Source organism: Euprymna scolopes, chromosome 27 (assembly GCF_053919585.1).
Source record: "Euprymna scolopes isolate OS-2025 chromosome 27, ASM5391958v1, whole genome shotgun sequence".
NCBI classification, from domain to species: domain Eukaryota; kingdom Metazoa; phylum Mollusca; class Cephalopoda; order Sepiida; family Sepiolidae; genus Euprymna; species Euprymna scolopes.
Genome location: NC_136508.1, coordinates 91,059,924 through 91,087,621, shown reverse-complemented (window position 1 = coordinate 91,087,621; position 27,698 = coordinate 91,059,924). Strand labels below are relative to the sequence as shown.

General features: G+C 29.0%; 1 protein-coding gene across 3 annotated transcripts in view; it reads right to left on the bottom strand.

The window, feature by feature from the left end:
• The window catches only part of LOC145248976 (uncharacterized), a 54,499-nt gene that overhangs the window by 12,391 nt on the left and 14,410 nt on the right, over nucleotides 1–27,698 (bottom strand). For 2 of the 3 annotated variants that reach the window (XM_080110790.1, XM_080110791.1), the window contains exons 2-6: nucleotides 22,039–22,177; nucleotides 18,798–18,904; nucleotides 17,471–17,630; nucleotides 11,273–11,359; nucleotides 2,781–2,798 (exon numbers count right to left, since the gene is read on the bottom strand). In XM_080110790.1, coding sequence (XP_079966916.1) covers nucleotides 2,781–2,798; nucleotides 11,273–11,359; nucleotides 17,471–17,630; nucleotides 18,798–18,904; nucleotides 22,039–22,177 — 511 coding nt within the window. The remainder of the gene's footprint in view (nucleotides 1–2,780; nucleotides 2,799–11,272; nucleotides 11,360–17,470; nucleotides 17,631–18,797; nucleotides 18,905–22,038; nucleotides 22,178–27,698) is intronic. The other variant, XM_080110792.1, reaches the window with a different exon arrangement.

Below are 27,698 nucleotides of genomic sequence, written 5' to 3'. Positions count from 1 at the left end.
CAATTGTCTCTCTTTGCAAGACTGCTAAATACCAAGTCCATTTTATATAAACTCTATTCTCGACTTCCCATTGGAGCTGATATATTCCGTGCTAACTTATCCAACTCCTCCATTCTGACTTACTCAACTCTAAAATGAATAGGCACCATCTGGATGTTGTTTCCTGATCTCTGGGTGGTTGAATTGTCACAAATAACATAAGACCAGAATAAGTCAGGGTTAAAAAGATTCCAAGTTTTGAGTTGTAAGATACTTTAGTTTCAGAATAGAAGAGAAAACTTGCTCCAAACCAAGTGGCAGTATCAATCCAGAGAAGCTTTGGATTGTAAAAGCTAACACGAAGATGAAGAATTAGCTAATCCGAAGAAGTCTTGAGTGGAGTTCGTTCTCATATGAAGACAAACAACTGTGTGAGAATTCTTAAGACATTCTGTATATTTGTGGAGTGATTCCGGTTTCTGATTGTTTGCTAGCAGGGCGCGGCACCATTTGATTGTTCAGTTCCTAACACCCCTGTCTATAAGTAGAATCTTCCAATATTTTATAATCATGCCCTCATTATAAAACAAATATATTGCCACATCAGGAGATGGGAAGATAAGCGGTCATAACCAGCTTTCCGGAGGGGGAGGAGGAGGAGAACTAAAAATGGGAGTTAGAGCTGAACGTTTTAGACAGTTTATTTTATTCAGAGCTGCCAAGAAGTTAGGCCGATGTACCTCTCTGGGTAGATCAGATTCCTTGGGGCTCTTGGCTGAAATACTGTATCAGTTTCATTTGTGGGTTCTGCCTGGTTAGGCCAAACTCTTATTTCGAAAGTCGGCTAATCCACATTGGGAAATGTAAAACCACTTGAAACATCCTAAGAACTGTTTATTTATTAGCTTTCCACAGAAGAGGCATTGCGAGTTTGTCTCTGCTTTATCATTATTTTCATGGCAAGTGCTTATCTGATCTCCAATCTATAGTATCCTCTTGTCAGACTTTCACAAAAAACACTCAACTAACTACAACCACTATCAACAATTTCCCTCGCTGTCTGTCTGTGCATAAATCTAAATGCAGATTCCATGAATAAAGCTTATTTCCTAGAACTTCCCATCTGTAGAACACTGTTCCGCTGGGATGCTTCCTGGCCGACTACAATATCGTAGCCTTAAAGTCCAATGTAAACAAATTCTTATTAAACCGTCTTCTTAAATAATGAAATTCTATTCAACTTACACCATTAACGATTACTAAACTACTACCTAATATTGATTAATCGTTATCCTCAAGTGACACTTGAGCCTTGATAAGTGGTAAAAAACTTTTGGAAAGAAAATGAAAATCCAAAATAGGGAATCCCTTGGAATTTGAGTCTTTTGTTTTTCGTCATCAGTAAGAGCATTAAATCCGTCTTCCAACCGCAGCCTGAATCACTCTCCATTAATTTTTTTTTTTTTTTGAAAAGTTATAGTGGAATCTGATTGTGGCCCAAGATGTTCACATTCCTAAAATTTGAGTTTATTAATATATATATATATATATATATATATATATATATATATATATATATATATATATATTTGAGTTTATTACAATATATATATATATATATATATATATATCAGTAAGACGACTAAATTCTGTTTCCAATAAACTTTTTTGTATGTGTTACTGTTTTACTGACTTTCTTCAGTGAAGAGCTGCTATACATCGAAATTACAAAGCGGTCTTTTCTCGCACCCTCATAACAATGATCATATATTGCTATAAATATGTCTGAATACCAATAATAAAATTACATTGTAAGAAGCAATCTTTAATTTACTCTTTGAGTCCAGCATCTCTTTGCAGACAATTTTATTTTTCCGTTTCTTTCGAATGTCCCCCTTTTTATGTAACATTTTACTGACTTTCTTTGAAGAACTGCTGTACATCGAAATACAAGTTCCTTTCTCATGCCATTACAAAAATCATTATTTATGTATATATATATATATATATATATATATATATATATATATATATATATATATATATATATATATGAACTCTCCCGTCGATTTCGACATATGAGATTTCGCCACAACAACTAAGTTACTCGGAAATCCACACAGATGATTTGTTTATAGTGGTGAAGGCTTTGTGTAGAACCATCCACATTTTTGGTATTACTGCTATTAGAGGGAGAATTCCATCATTGCAGAGCTGACAACAATCTTTTGATAGCACAATGAGTGTAAAGATCACAGCCAGTGTAGTCAATTATGGGATTATTGGATTAAAATAAGGACAGCTTAAAAGGACACAAGAAAGACTGAAATTGGGTCATTGCATTAAAATAAGTAAAACCCAAAATCGAACTTGAAATTGGATTATTGGATTAAAATAAGGAAAACCTATAGACACACACACACACACAAACACACACACACACACACAACAAAAAAAACAATTTGAAATTGAATTATTGAACTAAAATAAGGAAAACACAAAAACACAAAAACTTGAAATTGGGTTATTGGATTAAAATAAAGTAAACCTACACACACACCAACCCACACACAACACACACACACATACACACACACACACACACACACAAAACAAAAAAACAACTTTAAATTGGATTATTGGATTAAAATAATGAAAACCCAAAGAGACATAATAGAACTTGAAATTAGATTATCAAATTAAAATAAGAAAAACCCAAAGAGACACACAAAAAACTTTAAAATTGGATTATCGGATTAAAATAACGAAAACACATTACAAAAAGAAATGAAAATACTTACTTGCATATTTTATTGTACCTGAAAATAAAATAATACAAATTTTATTTCGGCATTTTTCATGATAAACAGCAAATCTCAATATTTACATTATCACTTGTTATGTTTGATGACCTTGAAACCGTTTCAAGGTCATCCCTAGTAAAACACCAACTGTGTAAAGAGTCGGAAAATGGAAATAAAAAATCTTGATAGTAGTGTCTCCCACACAAAAGTTGTGTTATGGGCGGAAATAAATGAAATATTGAGATAATAGAAAGGTCACCAGGTAGCAGGTGCTACCTAAAACATAAACAGATTTTCGTAAATGCAAAAACTGAGAAAAACGAAATTTTTTAACAAATCATTTTATACAAGAGATAACAATATAAAAGTGGCTTCCAGTCATTTGTACAAACAAAGAAAGTTGGTATATATATATTATTTAATTGAAATATATATATATTATTTAATTGAAATATATATATTATTTAATTGAAATATATATATTATTTAATTGAAATATATATATTATTTAATTGAAATATATATATTATTTAATTGAAATATATATGTTATTTAATTGAAATATATATATATTATTTAATTGAAATATATATATATTATTTAATTGAAATATATATATTATTTAATTGAAATATATATATATATTATTTAATTGAAATATATATATATTATTTAATTGAAATATATATATATTATTTAATTGAAATATATATATTATTTAATTGAAATATATATATTATTTAATTGAAATATATATATATTATTTAATTGAAATATATATATTATTTAATTGAAATATATATATATTATTTAATTGAAATATATATATATTATTTAATTGAAATATATATATATTATTTAATTGAAATATATATATTATTTAATTGAAATATATATATTATTTAATTGAAATATATATATTATTTAATTGAAATATATATATTATTTAATTGAAATATATATATTATTTAATTGAAATATATATATTATTTAATTGAAATATATATATATTATTTAATTGAAATATATATATATTATTTAATTGAAATATATATATTATTTAATTGAAATATATATATACTATTTAATTGAAATATATATATTATTTAATTGAAATATATATATATTATTTAATTGAAATATATATATATTATTTAATTGAAATATATATATTATTTAATAGAAATATATATATATTATTTAATTGAAATATATATATTATTTAATTGAAATATATATATATTATTTAATTGAAATATATATATATATTATTTAATTGAAATATATATATATTATTTAATTGAAATATATATATATTATTTAATTGAAATATATATATATTACTTAATTGAAATATATATATTATTTAATTGAAATATATATATATTATTTAATTGAAATATATATATTATTTAATTGAAATATATATATTATTTAATTGAAATATATATATATTATTTAATTGAAATATATATATAATTCAATTAAAAAATATATATTATTTAATTGGAATATATATATATTATTTAATTGAAATATATATATTATTTAATTGAAATATATATATTATTTAATTGAAATATATATATTATTTAATTGAAATATATATATATTATTAAATTAAAATATATATATATTATTTAATTGAAATATATATATATTACTTAATTGAAATATATATATTATTTAATTGAAATATATATATATTATTTAATTGAAATATATATATTATTCAATTAAAAAATATATATTATTTGATTGGAATATATATATATTATTTAATTGAAATATATATATTATTTAATTGAAATATATATATATTATTTAATTGAAATATATATATATTATTTAATTGAAATATATATATATTATTTAATTGAAATATATATATATTATTTAATTGAAATATATATATATTACTTAATTGAAATATATATATTATTTAATTGAAATATATATATATTATTTAATTGAAATATATATATTATTTAATTGAAATATATATATTATTTAATTGAAATATATATATTATTTAATTGAAATATATATATATTATTTAATTGAAATATATATATTATTTAATTGAAATATATATATTATTTAATTGAAATATATATATTATTTAATTGAAATATATATATATTATTTAATTGAAATATATATATTATTTAATTGAAATATATATATTATTTAATTGAAATATATATATATTATTTAATTGAAATATATATATATTATTTAATTGAAATATATATATTATTTAATTGAAATATATATATATTATTTAATTGAAATATATATATATTATTTAATTGAAATATATATATATTATTTAATTGAAATATATATATTATTTAATTGAAATATATATATTATTTAATTGAAATATATATATTATTTAATTGAAATATATATATTATTTAATTGAAATATATATATTATGTAATTGAAATATATATATATTATTTAATTGAAATATATATATTATTTAATTGAAATATATATATTATTTAATTGAAATATATATATTATTTAATTGAAATATATATATATTTTTTAATTGAAATATATATATTATTTAATTGAAATATATATATTATTTAATTGAAATATATATATTATTTAATTGAAATATATATATATTATTTAATTGAAATATATATATTATTTAATTGAAATATATATATTATTTAATTGAAATATATATATTATTTAATTGAAATATATATATTATTTAATTGAAATATATATATTATTTAATTGAAATATATATATTATTTAATTGAAATATATATATTATTTAATTGAAATATATATATTATTTAATTGAAATATATATATATTATTTAATTGAAATATATATATTATTTAATTGAAATATATATATTATTTAATTGAAATATATATATTATTTAATTGAAATATATATATATTATTTAATTGAAATATATATATTATTTCATTGAAATATATATATTATTTAATTGAAATATATATATTATTTAATTGAAATATATATATATTATTTAATTTAAATATATATATTATTTAATTGAAATATATATATATTATTTAATTGAAATATATATATTATTTAATTGAAATATATATATTATTTAATTGAAATATATATATTATTTAATTGAAATATATATATTATTTAATTGAAATATATATATATTATTTAATTGAAATATATATATTATTTAATTGAAATATATATATATTATTTAATTGAAATATATATATTATTTAATTGAAATATATATATTATTTAATTGAAATATATATATTATTTAATTGAAATATATATATATTATTTAATTGAAATATATATATTATTTAATTGAAATATATATATTATTTAATTGAAATATATATATTATTTAATTGAAATATATATATATTATTTAATTGAAATATATATATTATTTAATTGAAATATATATATTATTTAATTGAAATATATATATATTATTTAATTGAAATATATATATTATTTAATTGAAATATATATATTATTTAATTGAAATATATATATTATTTAATTGAAATATATATATATTATTTAATTGAAATATATATATTATTTAATTGAAATATATATATATTATTTAATTGAAATATATATATTATTCAATTAAAAAATATATATTATTTAATTGGAATTCATTATTGAGATGAGTATTATTTATTAATTTATTTTATTGCGAACTATTATCCTCATCTTATCACCTGACGAAGGCCAGAGAAATAGTTGGCCGAAACGTCGTGAAACAACATCTAAGTAAGATGAGAATAATAGTCTGCAATAAAATAAAACAAGGAAAGTTGGGTTAGTATTGTCACGTGCAAGAACGTGTCTAGACAATATATATTGGAAAAAAAATTAAAAGAAGTTAAGGAGAAAAATAAAAGAATTTATTGAACAGGTAAACAGTAAAAACAAGGGAGATAAATCCGGCTTTAGGTTAATCTAGCTTTTACGCAGTGTAAGTAACAATCATGTTTGAGAAATAATAATATTACTTTAGTCAAAACATAAGATCAGAAAATCAATATTTACCAAGAGCCCAGTTCTTTGTGAGGGCGTTTGCAATTGGCGTGTTTCAGAAATTCTTTATGGCTAGATTTATCCCAGGAAAAATAAGCCAGAATCATAAATAGTTGAAAGATTGCCCTAAAATAGCGTTCATTCTGAGAGCTGATTTCATAACTGAAGTTATGACACTATTAGCGCCTATTTACAGTCATTGAAAATGAAACATTCTAGAATTTCTAAAATGGAACAGTACAACTTGGTACTTTCTGGGGCCCTTGCAAAAAAACCCAACACTTTTCTGTTCGATTATAGAACTCTCCAGGAACGCTTAAAAAGAATCAATTTATTTTCTAATTATCATGTAATGTATTTTAATAGTAAAAGTTTTATATTATTATACAGGGTCTCCCAATAGAAGCTGATGATTAAAAAAATAATAATAATTTTCTTAATTTTTTATATATATTTTTTTATTTTTTCAAATCATCTAGATTAACCCTTCCAAGGTCGTCATGAGTCGTTACACTCCCGACGAGCCAATATTAATTGTAGAGTCGTATTTTCGGTTGAATGAGTCAATATCAGAAACTCAGAGAATTTCGACGAAATCAACACAAGAAATTCCCCTTCTCCCAATGCAATAAAAGCTATGGTGGCTCGATTTCATGAGCAAGGGTCTGTATGTGACCTCTCGTAATCTGGTAGACCCTGTACGGAAAGAAGTGATGAGAATCGTCAGAGATTAGCAGAAAGTGTGGCCGAGGATCCATCCACATCAGTAAGAAGGAGATCAAGTAAAATTGGGGTCTCTCGATCAATTCCAGCAGGACGGTGCAACGGTGCATACGGCACGAAAAACATTAAATCTACTCCAGGACATATTCAGCAACCGAATAATTTCTAGTGGCTGTGAGATAAATTGGCCACCCCGCTCGCCAGATCTCACATGTGCAGATTTCTTCCTTTGAGGTTACTTCAAAGAACGGGTATACGCAAACAAACCAGCCACAATAAATGCCCTTAAAAATAATATAGAGGAGGAAATTAGGACCATAAGCCTTGAAACATTAAGTGATCTGCTGGACAATGCCCTGCAGAGAGCACAAGAGTGTGAAAATGAAAATGGTGGACATTAGACCTTGTGAAAAACATACCCTAGATTAAGTTGCGGAAATAAAATTAGAATAAGTAGACTATGATATCGTAGTATATCTCAAAAAATCACGGAGAAGCTCATCTACCTACATATGAAAATTGGTAAGCATAACTTAAATATTGAGGAAGTTAATCAAATTTTAAATCCGTTAGCTTCTTTTGGCAAACCCTGTATATTATAAAAATATTTTGTATAATATAAAATATGTTATATTATATAATATATTATAATATTCATTCTATATTATTTATATTTGTATATTTTTTATATTTATATTATATTTTATATTATTAATTATGTAATTGTTACTTCTTAATATTTTAAAGAGGAAAATGTGCTGTTTATTTCATGGGAGTTTCTAAATTGGGGTTGGCTTACTATATTTACATATATGTGTTACTTTCGGGATTTAGGATGATTTTCATTGGTTGAAAATATTTTTTAGTTCACACGTTTCTGTGAAAACTTCCTTGAGGAGTGAAGAAGAAAGTTAATTCAAACAAAGCAGAGAAGGAGAGAGTATGGCAATTATGCCATTTCTTTTTTAGCGTTCGTAGGAATCAAGATTCCTTCACCACAAACTTACTTTTTCAATTGAATTATATAATAGGAATTGTCTACCTTAAATATGCAAATAAATAAAAATCAAAAACGAAAATGAAGACTGCATGAGGCTATAACATAGATAAGATATATTTTACTAAAGCTACTATAAATGCTATAAAGAACTAAAAGATACTACAAAGTACTATATAGTATCAAAAGATATCATAGGTACAATCTATATAATTATAAAACTCAAATAACCTTGTAACGGGTGTTGTACCCCAACATTTGGTTTATAACTTCCGGTTGCGCATGCGTACATAAACAAATAATCAACGCGACAATAGAATTATTGTTTTACTGTGTACGTTTTCAGCGTCCCAATTGTTTTTTTTTTCGCGTTTAAATTATGCAAATAAACAATCGTTAATACTTTCTGCATTTTTTACATTGTTCATTTCCGTATTACGTTTAATTTATTTCAACGCAATTTTCTTACAAATAAATTTACTTTACTCGGTTGACAACCATAAGAGCATTTTGCAACGGCGATTTATCCACCGCCTTCATTTTTTTTATAATTTATTTTCCATTTTTAATACACCTTTCTTTAAAAACATTCATACATTTTCTTCTACACTACCAACATAAATAGATTACCCCGAAAATGTTTTTTTTAATTTTCGTTACAAATGAATAATCAATGCGACAATAAAACGTATTGTTTTATTATGTATGTTTTCAGTGTCCCAATTGTTTGTTTTTTTTTTGCGTTTAAATTAAAAGATATATAAAAATTTAACTTTAAGTATTATGGTATCTGTTCAGTGCACATTTACCTATAAGTATGGCAAACCACTTATAATTCAATGGCTGTAAGTTTGTTTGTTTTTTTCAAAAATTATAAGCAGGACGACTCATAGTAATCTATCTATATACTTTTGTCATTTAAGTATACTTTCATAGAAATGTTTCCATTATGTCACAAAAAACTATTTTCTTTACATCACAAGTGTCACGCTCATACACTAATTCCATAGCTAATATAACATACTGACCCAACGGGTCACGGGTAGTCTAGTAAAGTACTAAATCTTTTAGTACTAGAAGTGCTAAACGCACTATTATGAATTAAAACGTATGATAAATACTATAAAAAACTAAAAAGTCCAAAAAGGTAGTATAAAATACTAAAAGGCACTAAATCTATCCATATATATTAAAGGCAAAATGTGTGTGTTTTGTGTGTGTGTGTGTGTGTGTGTGTGTGTGTGTGTGTGTGTGTGTGTGTGTGTGTGTGTGTGTGTGTGTGTTTCGCAAAGACTTTCGACAGAGGCGACGGATTTTCACCAGATATATATCATTTTGAAGCTCGAACCTTCGGACGACAAATATCGAAAAATTGGCTAAAAACATTTATTCCTTTACCCTCAACGGGACACTTTTCTACAGGGAGGGTTAGCGTTCCTTCATTACAATCTAGGCAAATACGCATGCGCAAAAGACGCTGGTTTTTGAATTAGTTTAAATATTATAAAAAGCGACCTAGATGCGGTCATGACACAATTTTAAAAGTGGCAGCTTTGTTATCTTTAGATTGCAGGTTCGATCTCAGGTATCAGATAATTTATTTTTCGATTTTTAAACTTTTATTACTGAAAAAGGGTTATTTATGCGATTTTTCGCCTTCGCTATTTTTTTGTTTTTTGATTAAGAAGTTTTAACATCGTTCGTTTTGCATCACATTCATTTTTTTTTAGTTTTTTTCCCCCGCCACGTTCGCGTTTTTTTGTTTTTGTTTTTCCAATTTTAAGAAATTTTAACATCGTTCGTTTGCATTACGTTAGTTTTTTGGGGTTTTCTTTTTGCTGTTTTTCCTATTTTTAAAGAAGTTTTAACATTGATTTTTTATATATAATATTTAAACACGCTTATTCTTTATGTTCCATTGCGTTTTGATTTACCCCTCCCCCAACACACACCTCTAAACACCTAGGCAACGCCGGGTACCCCCGATAGATAAAATATAAAGACGTCACGTTTTTTTAAACCTATTTTTCTCCGCCAGTCTGCTACCACGTTTTTTTAACACCTCTGCCTACTGTTGTTTTGATCCCCCCCCCCCGGCTATTTTTTTTTGGGGGGGGGGTCCTTACTACACCACTTACACACACCCAGACACCCCTGCTATAGTTGTCTTGACGCCCTCCCCTTATGGATCCTTACTACACCACCGAAAAACCCAGGCAACACCGAACACCCCCACTAGTCTACTTATAAAGTACAAAAGGCATTACCATGAACTAAAAGGTATCATGGTCCTGGATATGACCTAAAACTATATCCGATGGTGAGGCCCCACCTTGCGGGCCTTGGGGAGTGTGGAGCCACCCTTTAATTGCCATTGCTCCAGGTCCACTCTGACCCGGAGTGGTAGTACCTGTTAGGGTCCCAACTATGGGTGAAATAGAATCCGACTTAAAAAAACAAATATACTCCATTACAAATCGTTCCTCAAAATAACTAGATTCGGCATTAAATAACCTGAAAAAGGTTGATATGCCGTAAAACAAAAACAACCAACCAACCTAAAAGGTATAATAAAGTATTAAAAGTCCTATAAATACTATAAGATAGTAAACATTTTTGTGCAAGAGAAAAGAATATAAACGTTACTTTCAGTCATTTATAAAACCTTTTGAAATAGAATTTTTAAAGAAATTCAGAGTCAGAGCCAATTCTTACCAATTTTGAAGAGATAAGTAATCACGGCGGTGCCAACACACATGAGGCCAATGACCACTTGGAATCCTCCTATCGCATAATACTCAACTGAAAAAAAGAAGAAACAGTTGTTTATTCAAACAAAAAGGTGTGATACTACACAAATGATGGCATGACATTCTTGTGACATAGGTGTGACATTGTTGTGACATAGGTGTGACATAGGTGGAGATCTTGTGGTTAGAGTTATACCCAGGTATAAAATTTCAAAATAAAAAAGAAATGAAATTGTTGTGACATAGTTGGCGATGTTGTGGTTAAGGTTAAGGCATATAATTAAAAAAAAAAGAAAAGAAATTGTTGTAACGTGGCTCGTAACATAACGTTCAGGCCATCTTTGCTTGGGCCCTACGTACCGTTCATAACTTTATGTGCATATGTATATATATTAATATTTTTTACTCATGTCCAAGTAACCTACATCTAAAATTTCAAGTGTTTAGATCCAAAATTGGCGGAGGAGTTTGGTAGAGTCTGCAAAAGTCAACTCTTTCAACTTTGACCTCTTGAAAATCAAATTTGCGCCCAAACACTGATTAAAAAGCTTCCTGCATGTCTGAATACCCTTTATGTAAATTTTCAAAATTGGCTGAATAGTTTGCTAGAGACCGCAAAGTTAAAATCTTTTGAACTTTGACTACTTGTCAACCAGATTTTCAGCCAAAAACCGATTAAAAAGCTTGCCCTATGTCTGAATACACTTTATGTAAAATTTTAAATGTTTAGACGAAAAATTGGTTGAGTAATTTGGTAGAGATCACAGAGGTCACATTTTTTAAAACTTTGACCCTAATTTTGACTCCTAAACATTTATTGTTTTGGGCTCAAATCAAAAAAGTTTGAGCCAAGTACAAGTAATTTACATCTAAAATTTCAAGTGTTTAAACCTAAAATTGGCAGAGGAGTTTGGTAGAGTTTTCAAGGGTCAAATCATTGAACTTTGACCCATTTACAGCCAAATTTCTGACCGAAAGCCTCTTAAAAAGATTTTCCCAAATCTCAATACCCCTTATGTCAACTCTCGAGTCTGTAGACTGAAAATTGACAAAGTAGTTTGGTAGAGAAATGTACACACACGGACACACACAGAGACATTTTCACTTTTATAGATATATAGATAAATATACGTGTCCGTATCTGTGTATCGTCTAGTGCTATAAAATGTTCTAATAAATGTGTGTACACAGAGTGTATATATGTTTGTATATACGTGTCACGGTCATCTATATGACGTGTATATATGTGTTCGTTTATGACCGTCTAACATTGTGATCTTCTAATCTGGTTTTTCTATTGTTCATTGTATTGATGCGTGTGCAACACTTACAACATTGGTGATATATTAACAGATGCAGTTTAACAACAGAAATGCAGCATTTACAATAGCAAATAACTCCCTGCGGTTTTACATCGACTAATGGAGAAACATACCTAGATCATTCTTGGTCTTTATTTGATGGGTCCTCAGAAAAGCTGCAATTAAAGATTCGTACAACTCAAAGTCTCGGTGGTACTTACAACAACTTCATTCCAGATGTTTGCCCCAGTGGAAAGTCGCAAATCTAGTCCCAGACTCTTACATTCGACACCTTCCCTTACTGTGAACCATTACCGTGGACAGTCTTTCTCCCCATGGCCACCGACTCGGTCTACTCTGTCTGACTCTCAACTCTTTCCTGTTAGTATTACATAATTATCTTTTAGTACTTTTTAGTATTTTATAGTATTTATAGGATATTAAGGACTTTATGATATCATTTAGTTCATAATAATACATTTTGTAGTTTATAAGTATTTTATAGTATTTATAGGATATTAAGGGCTTTATGATACAATTTAGTTCATAATAATACATTTTGTAGTTTATAAGTATTTATAGTATTTATAGGATATTAAGGACTTTATGATACCATTTAGTTCATAATAATATATTTTGTAGTTTATAAGTAGATTAAATTGCTATTAGTATTTATTTAAATAATCTTTTAGTACATTTTAATGTTTTGTAGTATGTATAGGATATTTGGGACATTATGATACATGTAAGTTTATGATAGTACATTTGGTAGTTTGAAAGTAGATAATAAAGTATTTTATAATATTTGTAGGATATTTAGTACTTTATGATACCTATTAGTTCATATTCGTGCCATTAGTTTAAAAGTAGATTTGGTTCCTATTAGTATTTTTAACAATCGTTTAATACTTTTTAGTATTTTTTAGCTTTTAAAGAACATTTAATATTTATTACACCTTTTAGTTTATAATAGTACCTTTGGTTGTTTATAAACAGATTTAGTGCCTATTAGTATTTTATAATAATCTTTAAGTTCTTTCTTGTATTTGATAGTATTTATATGGTATTTAGTAATTTTTGATACCTTTTAGTCCATACTAGTACTTTTCGTAGTTTTAAAGTAAAGTTATTTTAATAAACTTTTAGTATTTAGTATTTTATAGTATTTAGAAGATATTTAGTACTTTATGATACCTTTAAGTTTATAATAGTACTTTTGGTAGATTATAAATAGATTTAGTGCCTATTAGTATTTTAAAATAAACTTTTTAGTATTTTATATTATTTATAGGAAATTAAGTACTTTAAGATACTTTTAAGTTCATTATAGTAGCTTTGGTAGTTTAAAAATAGATTTAGTATTTATTAGTATTTTGTAATAGTTTTTTGTATTTTTTAGTATTTTAAATATAAATAAATTAGTATTTTATAGTATTTATATGACATTCAGTATTCATGATACCTTTTAATTCCAAATAGTACCATTGATTATTTATAAGTAGATTAAGTGCCTGTTAGTAATTTATAATTTTCTTTTATATAACATTTGGTACGTTATATACCTTTTAGTCTATAATAGTACCTTTGGTAGTTTAAAAGTAAATTTATAAATCATTTTGTACTTTATAATACTTTTATTTCGAAATAGCACTTTTGGAAATTTATGAGTAGATTTAGTGCCTATTAATATTTCATAATAATCTTTTAGTACATTTTGTTATTTTAAGGACATTTACTCTTTATGATTGATATCTTTTAGTTAAAATATTACCCTTCGTAAGTTATCAGTAGAATTAATGCCTATTAATACTTTTAGTATTTTATTATTTATAGGACATGTAGTACTTTATGATACTTTTTATTTCATATTAGTACCTTTTCTAGTTTAAAAGTAGATTTAGTTCCTTTTAGTATTTTATAATAATAATGTTTTAGTACTTTTTAGTATTTTATAGAATTTGTAGGGCATTTATACTCTGTGATATCTTTTAGTTCACAATGGTACCTTTCGTATTTTGTAAGTAGATTTAATGCCTATTAGTATTTTATCTTTTAGTACTTTTTCGGTTTTTACAGTATTTATCAGACATTTTTATATAATTTGATACTTTTAGTTCATAATAGTACGGTTGAGAATTTAAAAGACGATTTAGTGCCTATTATTATTTTATAATAATCTTTTTGTAGATTTTATTATTTTATAGTATTTATAGGACAGTTACAACGTTATGATACCTTTTAGTTCATAATCGTACTTTTGGTAAGTTAAAAGTAGATTTTGTGCCTACTAGTATTTTATAATAATCTTTTTGTACTTTTTAGTATTTTATAGTATTTATAGTCCATTTTAATACTTTATGATACCTTTATGATACCTGATTAATGTGAAGGCTTAAAACTTAACTAATATTGTATGGGCAAAAATGGCAGAGAAAAATAAAGGGACATAATTTTGAAAGTCAGTTTATCATAATGTTTTGTAGGTTTTCGACTATTTTTTGATTGTATTTTTGAAAGATTAAGCCCTAAAGTTAATTTTCAAAAGGAAAAAAATATTTGTGCACATAAAAAAAAAGTTATAACGAAACATGTTTTCACAGCAGCATTCGGAAGCTGACAAATTCAGCTAAATTTTGAATTTACATGAATCCATTGTAAAAATCCTTTGAAAGATAAATATTAGTTTTCTCGGTCTATTGCAAAGATAATTAGTAAAGTCCTAAGATGTTGAATTAAATTTTAAAAAAAAACACCTTGTTTGTACAAAAATAGCCTAATTAGCCCCACAAAGCGGGAGATTCTGGCTTTGCAAAATAACAACCAACGAAAAATCTCCCAAATGTGGATTATACAGAAGCCCGGAATGTAAGAAAGTCCAAAGATTGTTTGAAAATGACGTCAGGTAGTTAAAAGGAGGAAGGAGGTGCTGGTTTTCTTTTTTCCTCCAGTCGTGCATCCACATATTCTTATCGTGAAATTAATATAATTTTTACCTTTTTAATTTAATTATTTTTCTATTCTTCCTGCTTTTAAGTTAAAGTTTTATTTTTACTTTTCAAGATTATAGAAAAATTATATTATTCTGAAAGTTTCATTCAAGCAAAGAAAATATTAGAATCTTACATATAAAAATGATGTAAAACATGTAATCTAAAAAAAAAAGTAGAAACATTTTTTGCAATTATAATTTTTTGTGTGAAAATATATTAAATAAACAATGCTTGATTCAATGATAATATTGATAGTTCGAGAAATTAATTTTTCTTCATGTTATATCAAACTTATCGGACTTTAAGGGCTTTTTCGTAATGTTCCTGAAAAATTAATTTTTCTTTTTTAATTGTTACAAATTACGATGCTTTGTTTTAATTCATTTTTGGTTTTTTTTTACTATTGAAAACCATAACTTTAGTAACAAATAATACATTTTCACTTGTGCATTTAAGTTGACGTGCTATTTTTAAATAGTATTTTCAAGTTAAATTCAAGTTTCACAATATTTTATTTTATTGGTCCCCCGACAATTGGAGGGTGGACCTGTAAATACACCCTTGTCCGTTCGCCCGTTTGTCTGTCCGCACTTTTCTCAATAACTACGTCTGGAATTTTTTGAAATTTTGCGCAAACATTAAACATGATATGAGTAAAAAGTAGCAGAATGGATTTTCCGGGAAAACTCTAGTTGCTCCCCTTCTAGGGGTGCGTTTCAGGTTAAAATGGCTAAAATTAACACGTTTGTGCTTATTGAAAAAAAATTGATGCTTTGGATTTTTATCAAACTTTCTGAAAAGTTGTAGCTAACTGGTTTCTATATAATTTGGTTTGTCTATACTTCGCGATAACTCTTGGGTGTGCCACAGGGCCGCTTTTAGGGCTAATAAAAACACTCCATTTTTGGGGACTATTTTACCATATTTATCCAAAATTTTCTGTGTATGTCTATTTAGCAGTTTTGCATGGTGCTAAACTCAAATTTAAATATGTTAAGGCCTTGAGGACTTTTAATGCAAATGATGGACTTAGTCATTTTTTTCTTTTTTCTGCATGTTGTAGAACTCAAATTTACATATGTTAAGGCCTAAAACTGCACCGTTTGTTCATTTTCACCAGGATTTGACGTCCCCTGGGGACTTTGGAGGCTAAATGGGGGCAGGGGACAAATGCTGAACTTAGTCATTTTTTTATGCCTCGTTCATTGCGCACTCACGGGGGACCATGCATGTTTCACTTGTTATTAATTAATTGTTAGGTAGAAGTACACAATAGTTACAAACACTCTCCCTTTCCCATGTTAAGAATGGCTTTCACAATAATAATGATATTATTTCAGCACGGTAACTGTAAGTAGTAATTCTCTAAAAGACAGAAAGTCTGCTCCGTCTGCTGTCGATATGCGGGGGGGGTCTACAAGAAGAAGAAGAAGAAGAAGAAGAAGAAGAAGAAGAAGAAGAAGAAGAAGAAGAAGAAGAAGAAGGAAGAGGAGAGGAAAGAAGAAAAAGAAGTAGTAGTAGTAGTAGTAGTAGTAGTAGTAGTAGTTGGTTTTATTTAGAAAAAAGCAAGACTAACCGCAAGAATTCCCGAGACTTCAGAGAGATAAAAAACCAAACTCAGACAAATAAGCGGTTGTGCTTTTGCTCAAAGCAGAAAACCGGTGGTAGAAAAGAAAAGTCCCCTTCAAAAGAGAGTTCCGAAACGTGAGGCTGAAGGACCCAGCAGTTTTCAGTAACATAAGTGCATAAATAAAAAAAAATTAATATTTGGTCTATTTTAGGTCAGAAAGCAAGTATCTATAGACTGCCCGATCATGTTACACAAGGAAATGAATGAACAAAGTAATTAGTTGACAAGAAAGTACAACATACTGTGGCAGGAAATGACTTCTTTGAGTTCATAACTATGATTTTTAACTGTAACGTTGCAGGTTAGTATACTATCATAAGCCATATTTTTTAAATCCACATGGTAATGGGCTGCATGGCCATGTCCGCAGTGGTTATACTCTGTTTTTGGATCCATTGGCTTCTAAAACACAAAAAACAAAAATGAAAAATACCATTTTAGAAAACATCTAAATAACTGAAATAATAACAAACGAAATATAATAACAATAAATAAAAAGTTTCTTTTGTGATAATATGAACGCCCTATAAAGTGTTAGAAAATCATTTTAAAAAAGAGGAAAACTATACCAAAAATACTCCAATCTATGCCTTCCACCCTTTAAACTCCCCCTAAAACACTCTACTAGCTACAACCACTATAAACAATTTCCCCTATTGTCTACCTGTGCCTAAATCTAAACGCAGATTCCATGAACAAAGCTTCTTTTCTAGAACTGCCCGCCTGGTAGTTTGTTCATTGCAAATTTGCGGATTAATAGAAATTAGACGCCAACATATCATATATACCCTAGAAGTTTCCTTGGAAACTACTGAGCCGATCTGGCTGAAATTTTGTATGAACCTTTGTTAACTAAGCATCAACATGGCATCCGTTTGATGCAGATTAAAAAAGATTGTTAAAATGAGCGCAAGTTTGATCATATTCAACCATCCATTTGACATAAAACATTAATTCTAAGCTAACAACCTATAACTTTTGCCCATTTTTTACGGGCTAAAAGTCTAAAAGTTTGTCTGTCTGTCCATTCCTTCTTTTCTCGGAAACTACTGAAGCGATTTGTCTGAAATTTTGTATGGAAATTTGTTATGATGAGGCGCTGCAAACTAGAATCAAAATCACGTAATTGCTATTGATCAAAATTGGAATTGGGATTCTAGGCATAAGGTTTAGTGGGATCATTTCTTGATTTCTTTCTTCGTGAGGAGAAATAAAAGCAGTGCAAAACTGTTCTGGTTTTAATTTAATTTTAGTTAATCTGGGATGCTCATGTACATGGACAGTATAAGGAGACTTTGATGGTTTGGTCACGTTTAAAGAATGGCTGAGAGGGTTTGTGTCAGTAGATCCAGTGCACAGGGGAAAGCCAAGCGATACATAATAGAAAATGATAAAAATTGGAATTGAGAGAAAGAGGGATAAATAAATACCTGGACAGAAATAGATTAGATTAAATGTTAATCAATGAAAGCCATGTATAGCGGGCGTGTTGTTGTTGTTGTTGGTGGTGGTGGTAGTGGTAGTGGTGGCGATTTTGTCCTTTAAACTAAAGAAAGTCGGTGTACTTACCCCGTCATTGAAGCATTCAATATTGTATTCGATTGCCGTACAAGGTGTTGCAATTTTGTAAACGCACGATGCAAATTTTTCAATCTTCAATTTAGTTATTGACTCAGCTGAAATTATATATTGAATCAAATAATAATAAAAAGTAAAGAATATATATATATATATATATATATATATATATATATATATATATATATGATTTTCAGAATGTAAGAGATTGTATATAATAAATTCCACAGCCAAACAACGTCGAAGCCCACAAGAGCCATGACAGTCAAAGAACCGGAAGTCCAAGACTTGAGTTTCGCCCTGTGGAATTTATCATATATATATATATATATATATATATATATATATATATATATATATATATATATATATGCATATATATATATAAATATATATATATGCATATATATATACAGAAAGGGAAAGAGAATAAAAAAGAAAACACACAAACACACACACACACACACACATATATATATATATATATATATATATATATATATATATATAACGGGGCATATATAAGCCTGACGAATCCTATAGTTGGATGAAACGCAGAATATTCAGTGTAGCTTAATCGCCATATATATTTTATAAATTACTATATATATATATATATATATATATATATATATATATATATATATATATATATATATATAAACGGGGCGTATATATATTAGTATCTTTATGATTGTTATTTATTATTTCATTGCCATTTTTATTACCGCTTTTTTTATCATTATTATTATTACTAAATTTGTTACTATTAATACTAAGATTGTTATGATTATTAGTGGTTTTACTTTTGTTATTATTATTATTATTATTATTATTATTATTATAACTACTACGCATGATCATTGACATTTTCATTATTATTATCATTATTAGTAGTATTAGTATTATTAGTATTATTATTATTCACGGCTATTGTGAGGGATACCAAAAAACAAAAGATGTTGGTTTACATTACATTTAAACTGTTGCATATGCCATACAACGCTATATTATATTTCTCTTAGTCTGCTGTCTGTCCGTTCTACTTTTTCTCAAAAACTACTGGGCCGATCTGGCTGTAATTTTGTATGGAATTTTCTTATGATAATGTGCAATGAACTAAGTGTCATGGTATCTGGTTGATGCAGAGTTAGGATTAATAGTTATTAGGCACCACAACATCACATTTACGTTCAAGGTTTTATTAAAAACTACTAAGTTGATTTAACTGAAATTTTTTATGAATATTTGTTATGATAGGGTGCAGTGAACTAAGTATTATGGTATCCATTCGATTCACAGTTAGGAATTAATACGGATTAGTATTTAAAACAAGACTGAGCACAAATTAATTATTAGGGATTAATATTTAATGCAAAAAATTAATAAACATTTAACCATATTCAGCCATCAATTTAGCTTAAAGCAATCATTTTAAGTTAACAGATTATAACTTTTGTGTGTTTTTGATTGCTTAAGAAATCTAATAACTATATAGAATTTGTTGTTTATAGAAGGGGCTTAGTTTCCTTTTTTTAGACGATTTTTTGTTAGATATTATCATAGGAGGTAGTCTTACAATTTATTTGAAGATTGGCTGCTATAAGACGTCTATCAAGCCTGAGTAGGGCAACTGATCTGCTTATCATAGATTTCCCACAGGTTGTCTTGTATTCTCCTAGCTACCAATGTAGTTAGAGATTGCTCAACCTTTGAGTCACTATTCATCACGCAATCACTCTTTTAGTGGGCGGTGAAAATTGTCATACCAACTTCATTACCTGTGGCCATCTTTGTTTTGTTCGAATGTGTCGTCTTGCAGTCAGATCAATTGTAAAAATGCTCAACACAGTTTTAATTGAAAAAAATGCTTAACACAGTTTTAATTGTAAAAGCTGCTCAACACAGTTTTAATTCTAAAAAAATGCTCAACACAGTTTTAATTCTAAAAAATGCTTAACACCGTTTTAATTGTAAAAAATGCTCAACACAATTTTAATTGTAAAAATTGCTCAACATAGTTTTAATTCTAAAAAAATGCTCAACACAGTTTTGATTATAAAAAATGCTTAACATAGGTTTAATTCCAAAAAAAGCTCAACACAGTTTTAATTGTAAAAAATGCGCAACACAGTTTTAATTGTAAAAAAATGCTCAACACAGTTTTAATTGTAAAAAAATGCTCAACAAAGTTTAAATTGTAAAAAAATGCTGAACACAGTTTTAATTCTAAAATAATGCTCAACACAGTTTTAATTATAAAAAATTAAATTTACAGTTTTAATTGTAAAAAATGCTCAACACAGTTTTATGGTTCAATTCTTTTGTTGCCCCGACGATCCGAACATAACACACAGCATTAATATAACATTTATGTAACTGTATCAAACAATCCTCCTCCCATCTTAAAGTATGGAGGGTTGTTTTTTGCCAGCATCCATAGTATACGTTTGGTTAGATTGAAATCTGCCTGAAAAAAAAAGAATCAGCACCTGCTTTAACAAAGAAGAGGGGTGACATTCTATCAAATCACGTGATGGTGGTCAAGAGGTGAACGGCACAGACTGACGACCTGGGTGTTTCAAGTTCGAATCTGATTCGTTTCACAAAATCACTTTCATTTCAGATGTTGGCAACCTTCAGGTACTGAATGTCTTTCTAGAAAGAATTCTGACGAGTAAAATATCGGGGAAACCAATGTCAACAATAATCACCTGTTTCATTGTATGTGATGATGATGCCGTTGATGATGATGATGATTATGATAAAGAAATGTTTAATTTTAATCGCATTAATCGCTTTCAGTATTCGATTAGGATAAATATTTATTTTTTCTTAAGAGAAAGGTGATGGAGTTTTTACTCTCTCATTAATATATACTATGGCTACCGCCCATTACATCAAGTAATTTTATGTCTAATAAAGATGCTATACTATGGCAATTCTTGTTATTAATTCATCACAATTTATTAGGCACTAGTAGAATTCAACACATTGTGGCCCGTCTGAAAATATATTGTTGGTTGGAAATAATAATAATTTGTTTTGAAAGAAAGATAACATTTGTAGTATGAGTGCAAGTGCTAAAGAAACGGTTATGTTCTTTTTTAACTGTTAAACTCGGAAATTTGCACAGATCCATGGCATAACAGATAAAATACTAGGTAAATAGTAGAGACGGAAGATTAAAAATTATGTACATTTTTAGAATAAATAAGGAAATTATACATACCACTTTGCAGAATCGATTCGTCTCCCCGAAAAGCTTCACAAGTCACTAAAAGCGCAGTCTGGTGTATATGGATGACGTTGTAATAGAGTAAAGGTACAAGGCAACGGCTGGTGGAAACCATGGTGTGGGGAATTACTTTCTTAAAATATAAGAAAACAAACAAAAAATATATTTATTATCAGTTATTATTAAGTTTAAGCCGTCGCCACTTTTTTTATGCAATGAAACTTGCGTATATATTACTGTTTCCTTTCCTTTTTATTATTATTAGCAAATCACCCGGCATTGCCCGGTTGTAAAATGCCCATAAATATTAAATTTTAATTCGTGCAGAATTCTTATTTATTAAAAACAGAAAAATTCATTGAGTATATAGGTTTAGAGTTGTCCTCACACACACACACACAAACACACACATACATACACATACAAAAACACAAACACACACACATAAACACACACACACACACAAACACACACATACACATACACGCACACACACACACATTCTCACTTTTATATGTAGATAGATTTTTAGTACATGTAAATAAGAAGAATATTGGATAAGAAAAATGAGATTAGAATCGAACCCTGTAGGCAAAGTTAAGAAATGGAATGTTAGAAATTAAGTCTATTGTTAATTCTTTCAGAAACCAGAATATTAAATATGTCAGTAAAAGAATGAACAATGCAAATTAAATTATATTGTTTAAAATTAGTTAGATTAGAATTGAGGATCCTTTTGTTTGTCAAAAGTGTGTTGGACAAACATGTAAAGCCACATGAAATTGGTCACGTTTGAAAAACACACTTCTGACGTCATAAACAAAGGACATTTCTCCATATTATAGTTTCTTATTTTAGTCAGAGATCAAGTCAGTCACCAAGCCTTCTCAGATTGTATTCAATTAAAAATTTCTAAGTCCAAACAAGAGGGGATGTAGGTATAGATAGGTGACAATCCTATAGACCAAGCCTTCTCAGATTGTATTCAATTGAAAAATTTCTAAGTCCAAACAAGAGGGGATGTAGGTATAGATAGGTGAGAATCCTATAGACCAAGCCTTCTCAGATTGTATTCAATTGAAAAATTCTAAGTCCAAACAAGAGGGGATGTAGGTATAAATAGGTGACAATCCTATAGACCAACCCTTCTCAGATTGTATTCAATTGAAAAATTTCTTAGTCCAAACAAGAGGGGATGTAGGTATAGATAGGTGACAATCCTATAGACCAACCCTTCTCAGATTGTATTCAATTGAAAAATTTCTAAGTCCAAACAAGAGGGGATGTAGGTATAGATAGGTGAGAATCCTATAGACCAAGCCTTCTCAGATTGTATTCAATTGAAAAATTCTAAGTCCAAACAAGAGGGGATGTAGGTATAGATAGGTGAGAATCCTATAGACCAAGCCTTCTCAGATTGTATTCAATTGAAAAATTTCTAAGTCCAAACAAGAGGGGATGTAAGTATAGATAGGTGAGAATCCTATAGACCAAGCCTTCTCAGATTCTATTCAATTGAAAATTTCTAAGTCCAAACAAGAGGTGATGTAGGTATAGATAGGTAAGAATCCTATAGACCAAGCCTTCTCAGATTGTATTCAATTAAAAAATTTCTAAGTCCAAACAAGAGGGGATGTAGGTATAGATAGGTGACAATCCTATAGACCAACCCTTCTCAGATTGTATTCAATTGAAAAATTCTAAGTCCAAACAAGAGGGGATGTAGGTATAGATAGGTGAGAATCCTATAGACCAAGCCTTCTCAGATTGTATTCAATTGAAAAATTTCTTAGTCCAAACAAGAGGGGATGTAAGTATAGATAGGTGAGAATCCTATAGACCAAGCCTTCTCAGATTCTATTCAATTGAAAATTTCTAAGTCCAAACAAGAGGTGATGTAGGTATAGATAGGTAAGAATCCTATAGACCAAGCCTTCTCAGATTGTATTCAATTGAAAAATTCTAAGTCCAAACAAGAGGGGATGTAGGTATAGATAGGTGACAATCCTATAGACCAAGCCTTCTCAGATTGTATTCAATTGAAAAATTTCTAAGTCCAAACAAGAGGGGATGTAGGTATAGATAGGTGAGAATCCTATAGACCAAGCATTCTCAGATTGTATTCAATTGAAAAATTTCTAAGTCCAAACAAGAGGGGATGTAGGTATAGATAGGTGAGAATCCTATAGACCAAGCCTTCTCAACGTGTATTCAATTGAAAAATTCTAAGACCAAACAAGAGGGGATGTAGGTATAGATCGGTGAGAATCCTATAGACCAAGCCTTCTCAACGTGTATTCAATTGAAAAATTCTAAGTCCAAACAAGAGGGGATGTAGGTATAGATAGGTGACAATCCTATAGACCAAGCCTTCTCAGATTCTATTCAATTGAAAAATTTCTAAGTCCAAACAAGAGCGGATGTAAGTATAGATAGGTGAGAATCCTATAGACCAAGCCTTCTCAGATTCTATTCAATTGAAAATTTCTAAGTCCAAACAAGAGGTGATGTAGGTATAGATAGGTAAGAATCCTATAGACCAACCCTTCTCAGATTGTATTCAATTGAAAAATTCTAAGTCCAAACAAGAGGGGATGTAGGTATAGATAGGTGACAATCCTATAGACCAAGCATTCTCAGATTGTATTCAATTAAAAAATTTCTAAGTCCAAACAAGAGGGGATGTAGGTATAGATAGGTGACAATCCTATAGACCAAGCCTTCTCAGATTGTATTCAATTGAAAAATTTCCAAGTCCAAACAAGAGGGGATGTAGGTATAGATAGGTGAGAATCCTATAGACCAAGCCTTCTCAACGTGTATTCAATTGAAAAATTCGAAGTCCAAACAAGAGGGGATGTAGGTATAGATAGGTGACAATCCTATAAGACAAAGCCTTCTCAGATTTTATTCAATTGAAAAATTTCTAAGTCCAAACAAGAGGGGATGTAGGTATAGATAAGTGAGAATCCTATAGACCAAGCCTTCTCAGATTCTATTCAATTGAAAAATTCTAAGTCCAAACAAGAGGTGAGAATCCTATAGACCAAGCCTTCTCAGATTGTATTCAATTGAAAAATTTCTTAGTCCAAACAAGAGGGGATGTAAGTATAGATAGGTGAGAATCCTATAGACCAAGCCTTCTCAGATTCTATTCAATTGAAAATTTCTAAGTCCAAACAAGAGGTGATGTAGGTATAGATAGGTAAGAATCCTATAGACCAAGCCTTCTCAGATTGTATTCAATTGAAAAATTCTAAGTCCAAACAAGAGGGGATGTAGGTATAGATAGGTGACAATCCTATAGACCAAGCCTTCTCAGATTGTATTCAATTGAAAAATTTCTAAGTCAAAACAAGAGGTGATGTAGGTATAGATAGGTGAGAATCCTATAGACCAAGCATTCTCAGATTGTATTCAATTGAAAAATTTCTAAGTCCAAACAAGAGGGGATGTAGGTATAGATAGGTGAGAATCCTATAGACCAAGCCTTCTCAACGTGTATTCAATTGAAAAATTCTAAGTCCAAACAAGAGGGGATGTAGGTATAGATCGGTGAGAATCCTATAGACCAAGCCTTCTCAACGTGTATTTAATTGAAAAATTCTAAGTCAAAACAAGAGGGGATGTAGGTATAGATAGGTGACAATCCTATAGACCAAGCCTTCTCAGATTCTATTCAATTGAAAAATTCTAAGTCCAAACAAGAGGGGATGTAGGTATAGATAGGTGAGAATCCTATAGACCAAGCCTTCTCAACGTGTATTCAATTGAAAAATTCTAAGTCCAAACAAGAGGGGATGTAGGTATAGATAGGTGAGAATCCTATAGACCAAGCCTTCTCAACGTGTATTCAATTGAAAAATTCGAAGTCTAACAAGAGGGGATGTAGGTATAGATAGGTGACAATCCTATAGACCAAGCCTTCTCAGATTGTATTCAATTGAAAAATTTCTAAGTCCAAACAAGAGGGGATGTAGGTATAGATAGGTGAGAATCCTATAGACCAAGCCTTCTCAACGTGTATTTTATTGAAAAATTCGAAGTCCAAACAAGAGGGGATGTAGGTATAGATAGGTGAGAATCCTATAGACCAAGCCTTCTCAACGTGTATTCAATTGAAAAATTCTAAGTCCAAACAAGAGGGGATGTAGGTATAGATAGGTGAGAATCCTATAGACCAAGCCTTCTCAACGTGTATTCAATTGAAAAATTCGAAGTCCAAACAAGAGGGGATGTAGGTATAGATAGGTGAGAATCCTATAGACCAAGCCTTCTCAGATTCTATTCAATTTAAAATTTCTAAGTCCAAACAAGAGGGGATGTAGGTATAGATAGGTGAGAATCCTATAGACCAAGCCTTCTCAGATTGTATTCAATTGAAAAATTTCCAAGTCCAAACAAGAGGTGATGTACGTATAGATAGGTAAGAATCCTATAGACCAAGCCTTCTCAGATTGTATTCAATTGAAAAATTCTAAGTCCAAACAAGAGGGGATGTAGGTATAGATAGGTGACAATCCTATAGACCAAGCCTTCTCAGATTGTATTCAATTGAAAAATTTCTAAGTCCAAACAAGAGGTGATGTAGGTATAGATAGGTGAGAATCCTATAGACCAAGCATTCTCAGATTGTATTCAATTGAAAAATTTCTAAGTCCAAACAAGAGGGGATGTAGGTATAGATAGGTGAGAATCCTATAGACCAAGCCTTCTCAACGTGTATTCAATTGAAAAATTCTAAGTCCAAACAAGAGGGGATGTAGGTATAGATCGGTGAGAATCCTATAGACCAAGCCTTCTCAACGTGTATTTAATTGAAAAATTCTAAGTCCAAACAAGAGGGGATGTAGGTATAGATAGGTGACAATCCTATAGACCAAGCCTTCTCAGATTCTATTCAATTGAAAAATTCGAAGTCCAAACAAGAGGGGATGTAGGTATAGATAGGTGAGAATCCTATAGACCAAGCCTTCTCAACGTGTATTCAATTGAAAAATTCTAAGTCCAAACAAGAGGGGATGTAGGTATAGATAGGTGAGAATCCTATAGACCAAGCCTTCTCAACGTGTATTCAATTGAAAAATTCGAAGTCCAAACAAGAGGGGATGTAGGTATAGATAGGTGACAATCCTATAGACCAAGCCTTCTCAGATTGTATTCAATTGAAAAATTTCTAAGTCCAAACAAGAGGTGATGTAGGTATAGATAGGTGAGAATCCTATAGACCAAGCATTCTCAGATTGTATTCAATTGAAAAATTTCTAAGTCCAAACAAGAGGGGATGTAGGTATAGATAGGTGAGAATCCTATAGACCAAGCCTTCTCAACGTGTATTCAATTGAAAAATTCTAAGTCCAAACAAGAGGGGATGTAGGTATAGATCGGTGAGAATCCTATAGACCAAGCCTTCTCAACGTGTATTTAATTGAAAAATTCTAAGTCCAAACAAGAGGGGATGTAGGTATAGATAGGTGACAATCCTATAGACCAAGCCTTCTCAGATTCTATTCAATTGAAAAATTCGAAGTCCAAACAAGAGGGGATGTAGGTATAGATAGGTGAGAATCCTATAGACCAAGCCTTCTCAACGTGTATTCAATTGAAAAATTCTAAGTCCAAACAAGAGGGGATGTAGGTATAGATAGGTGAGA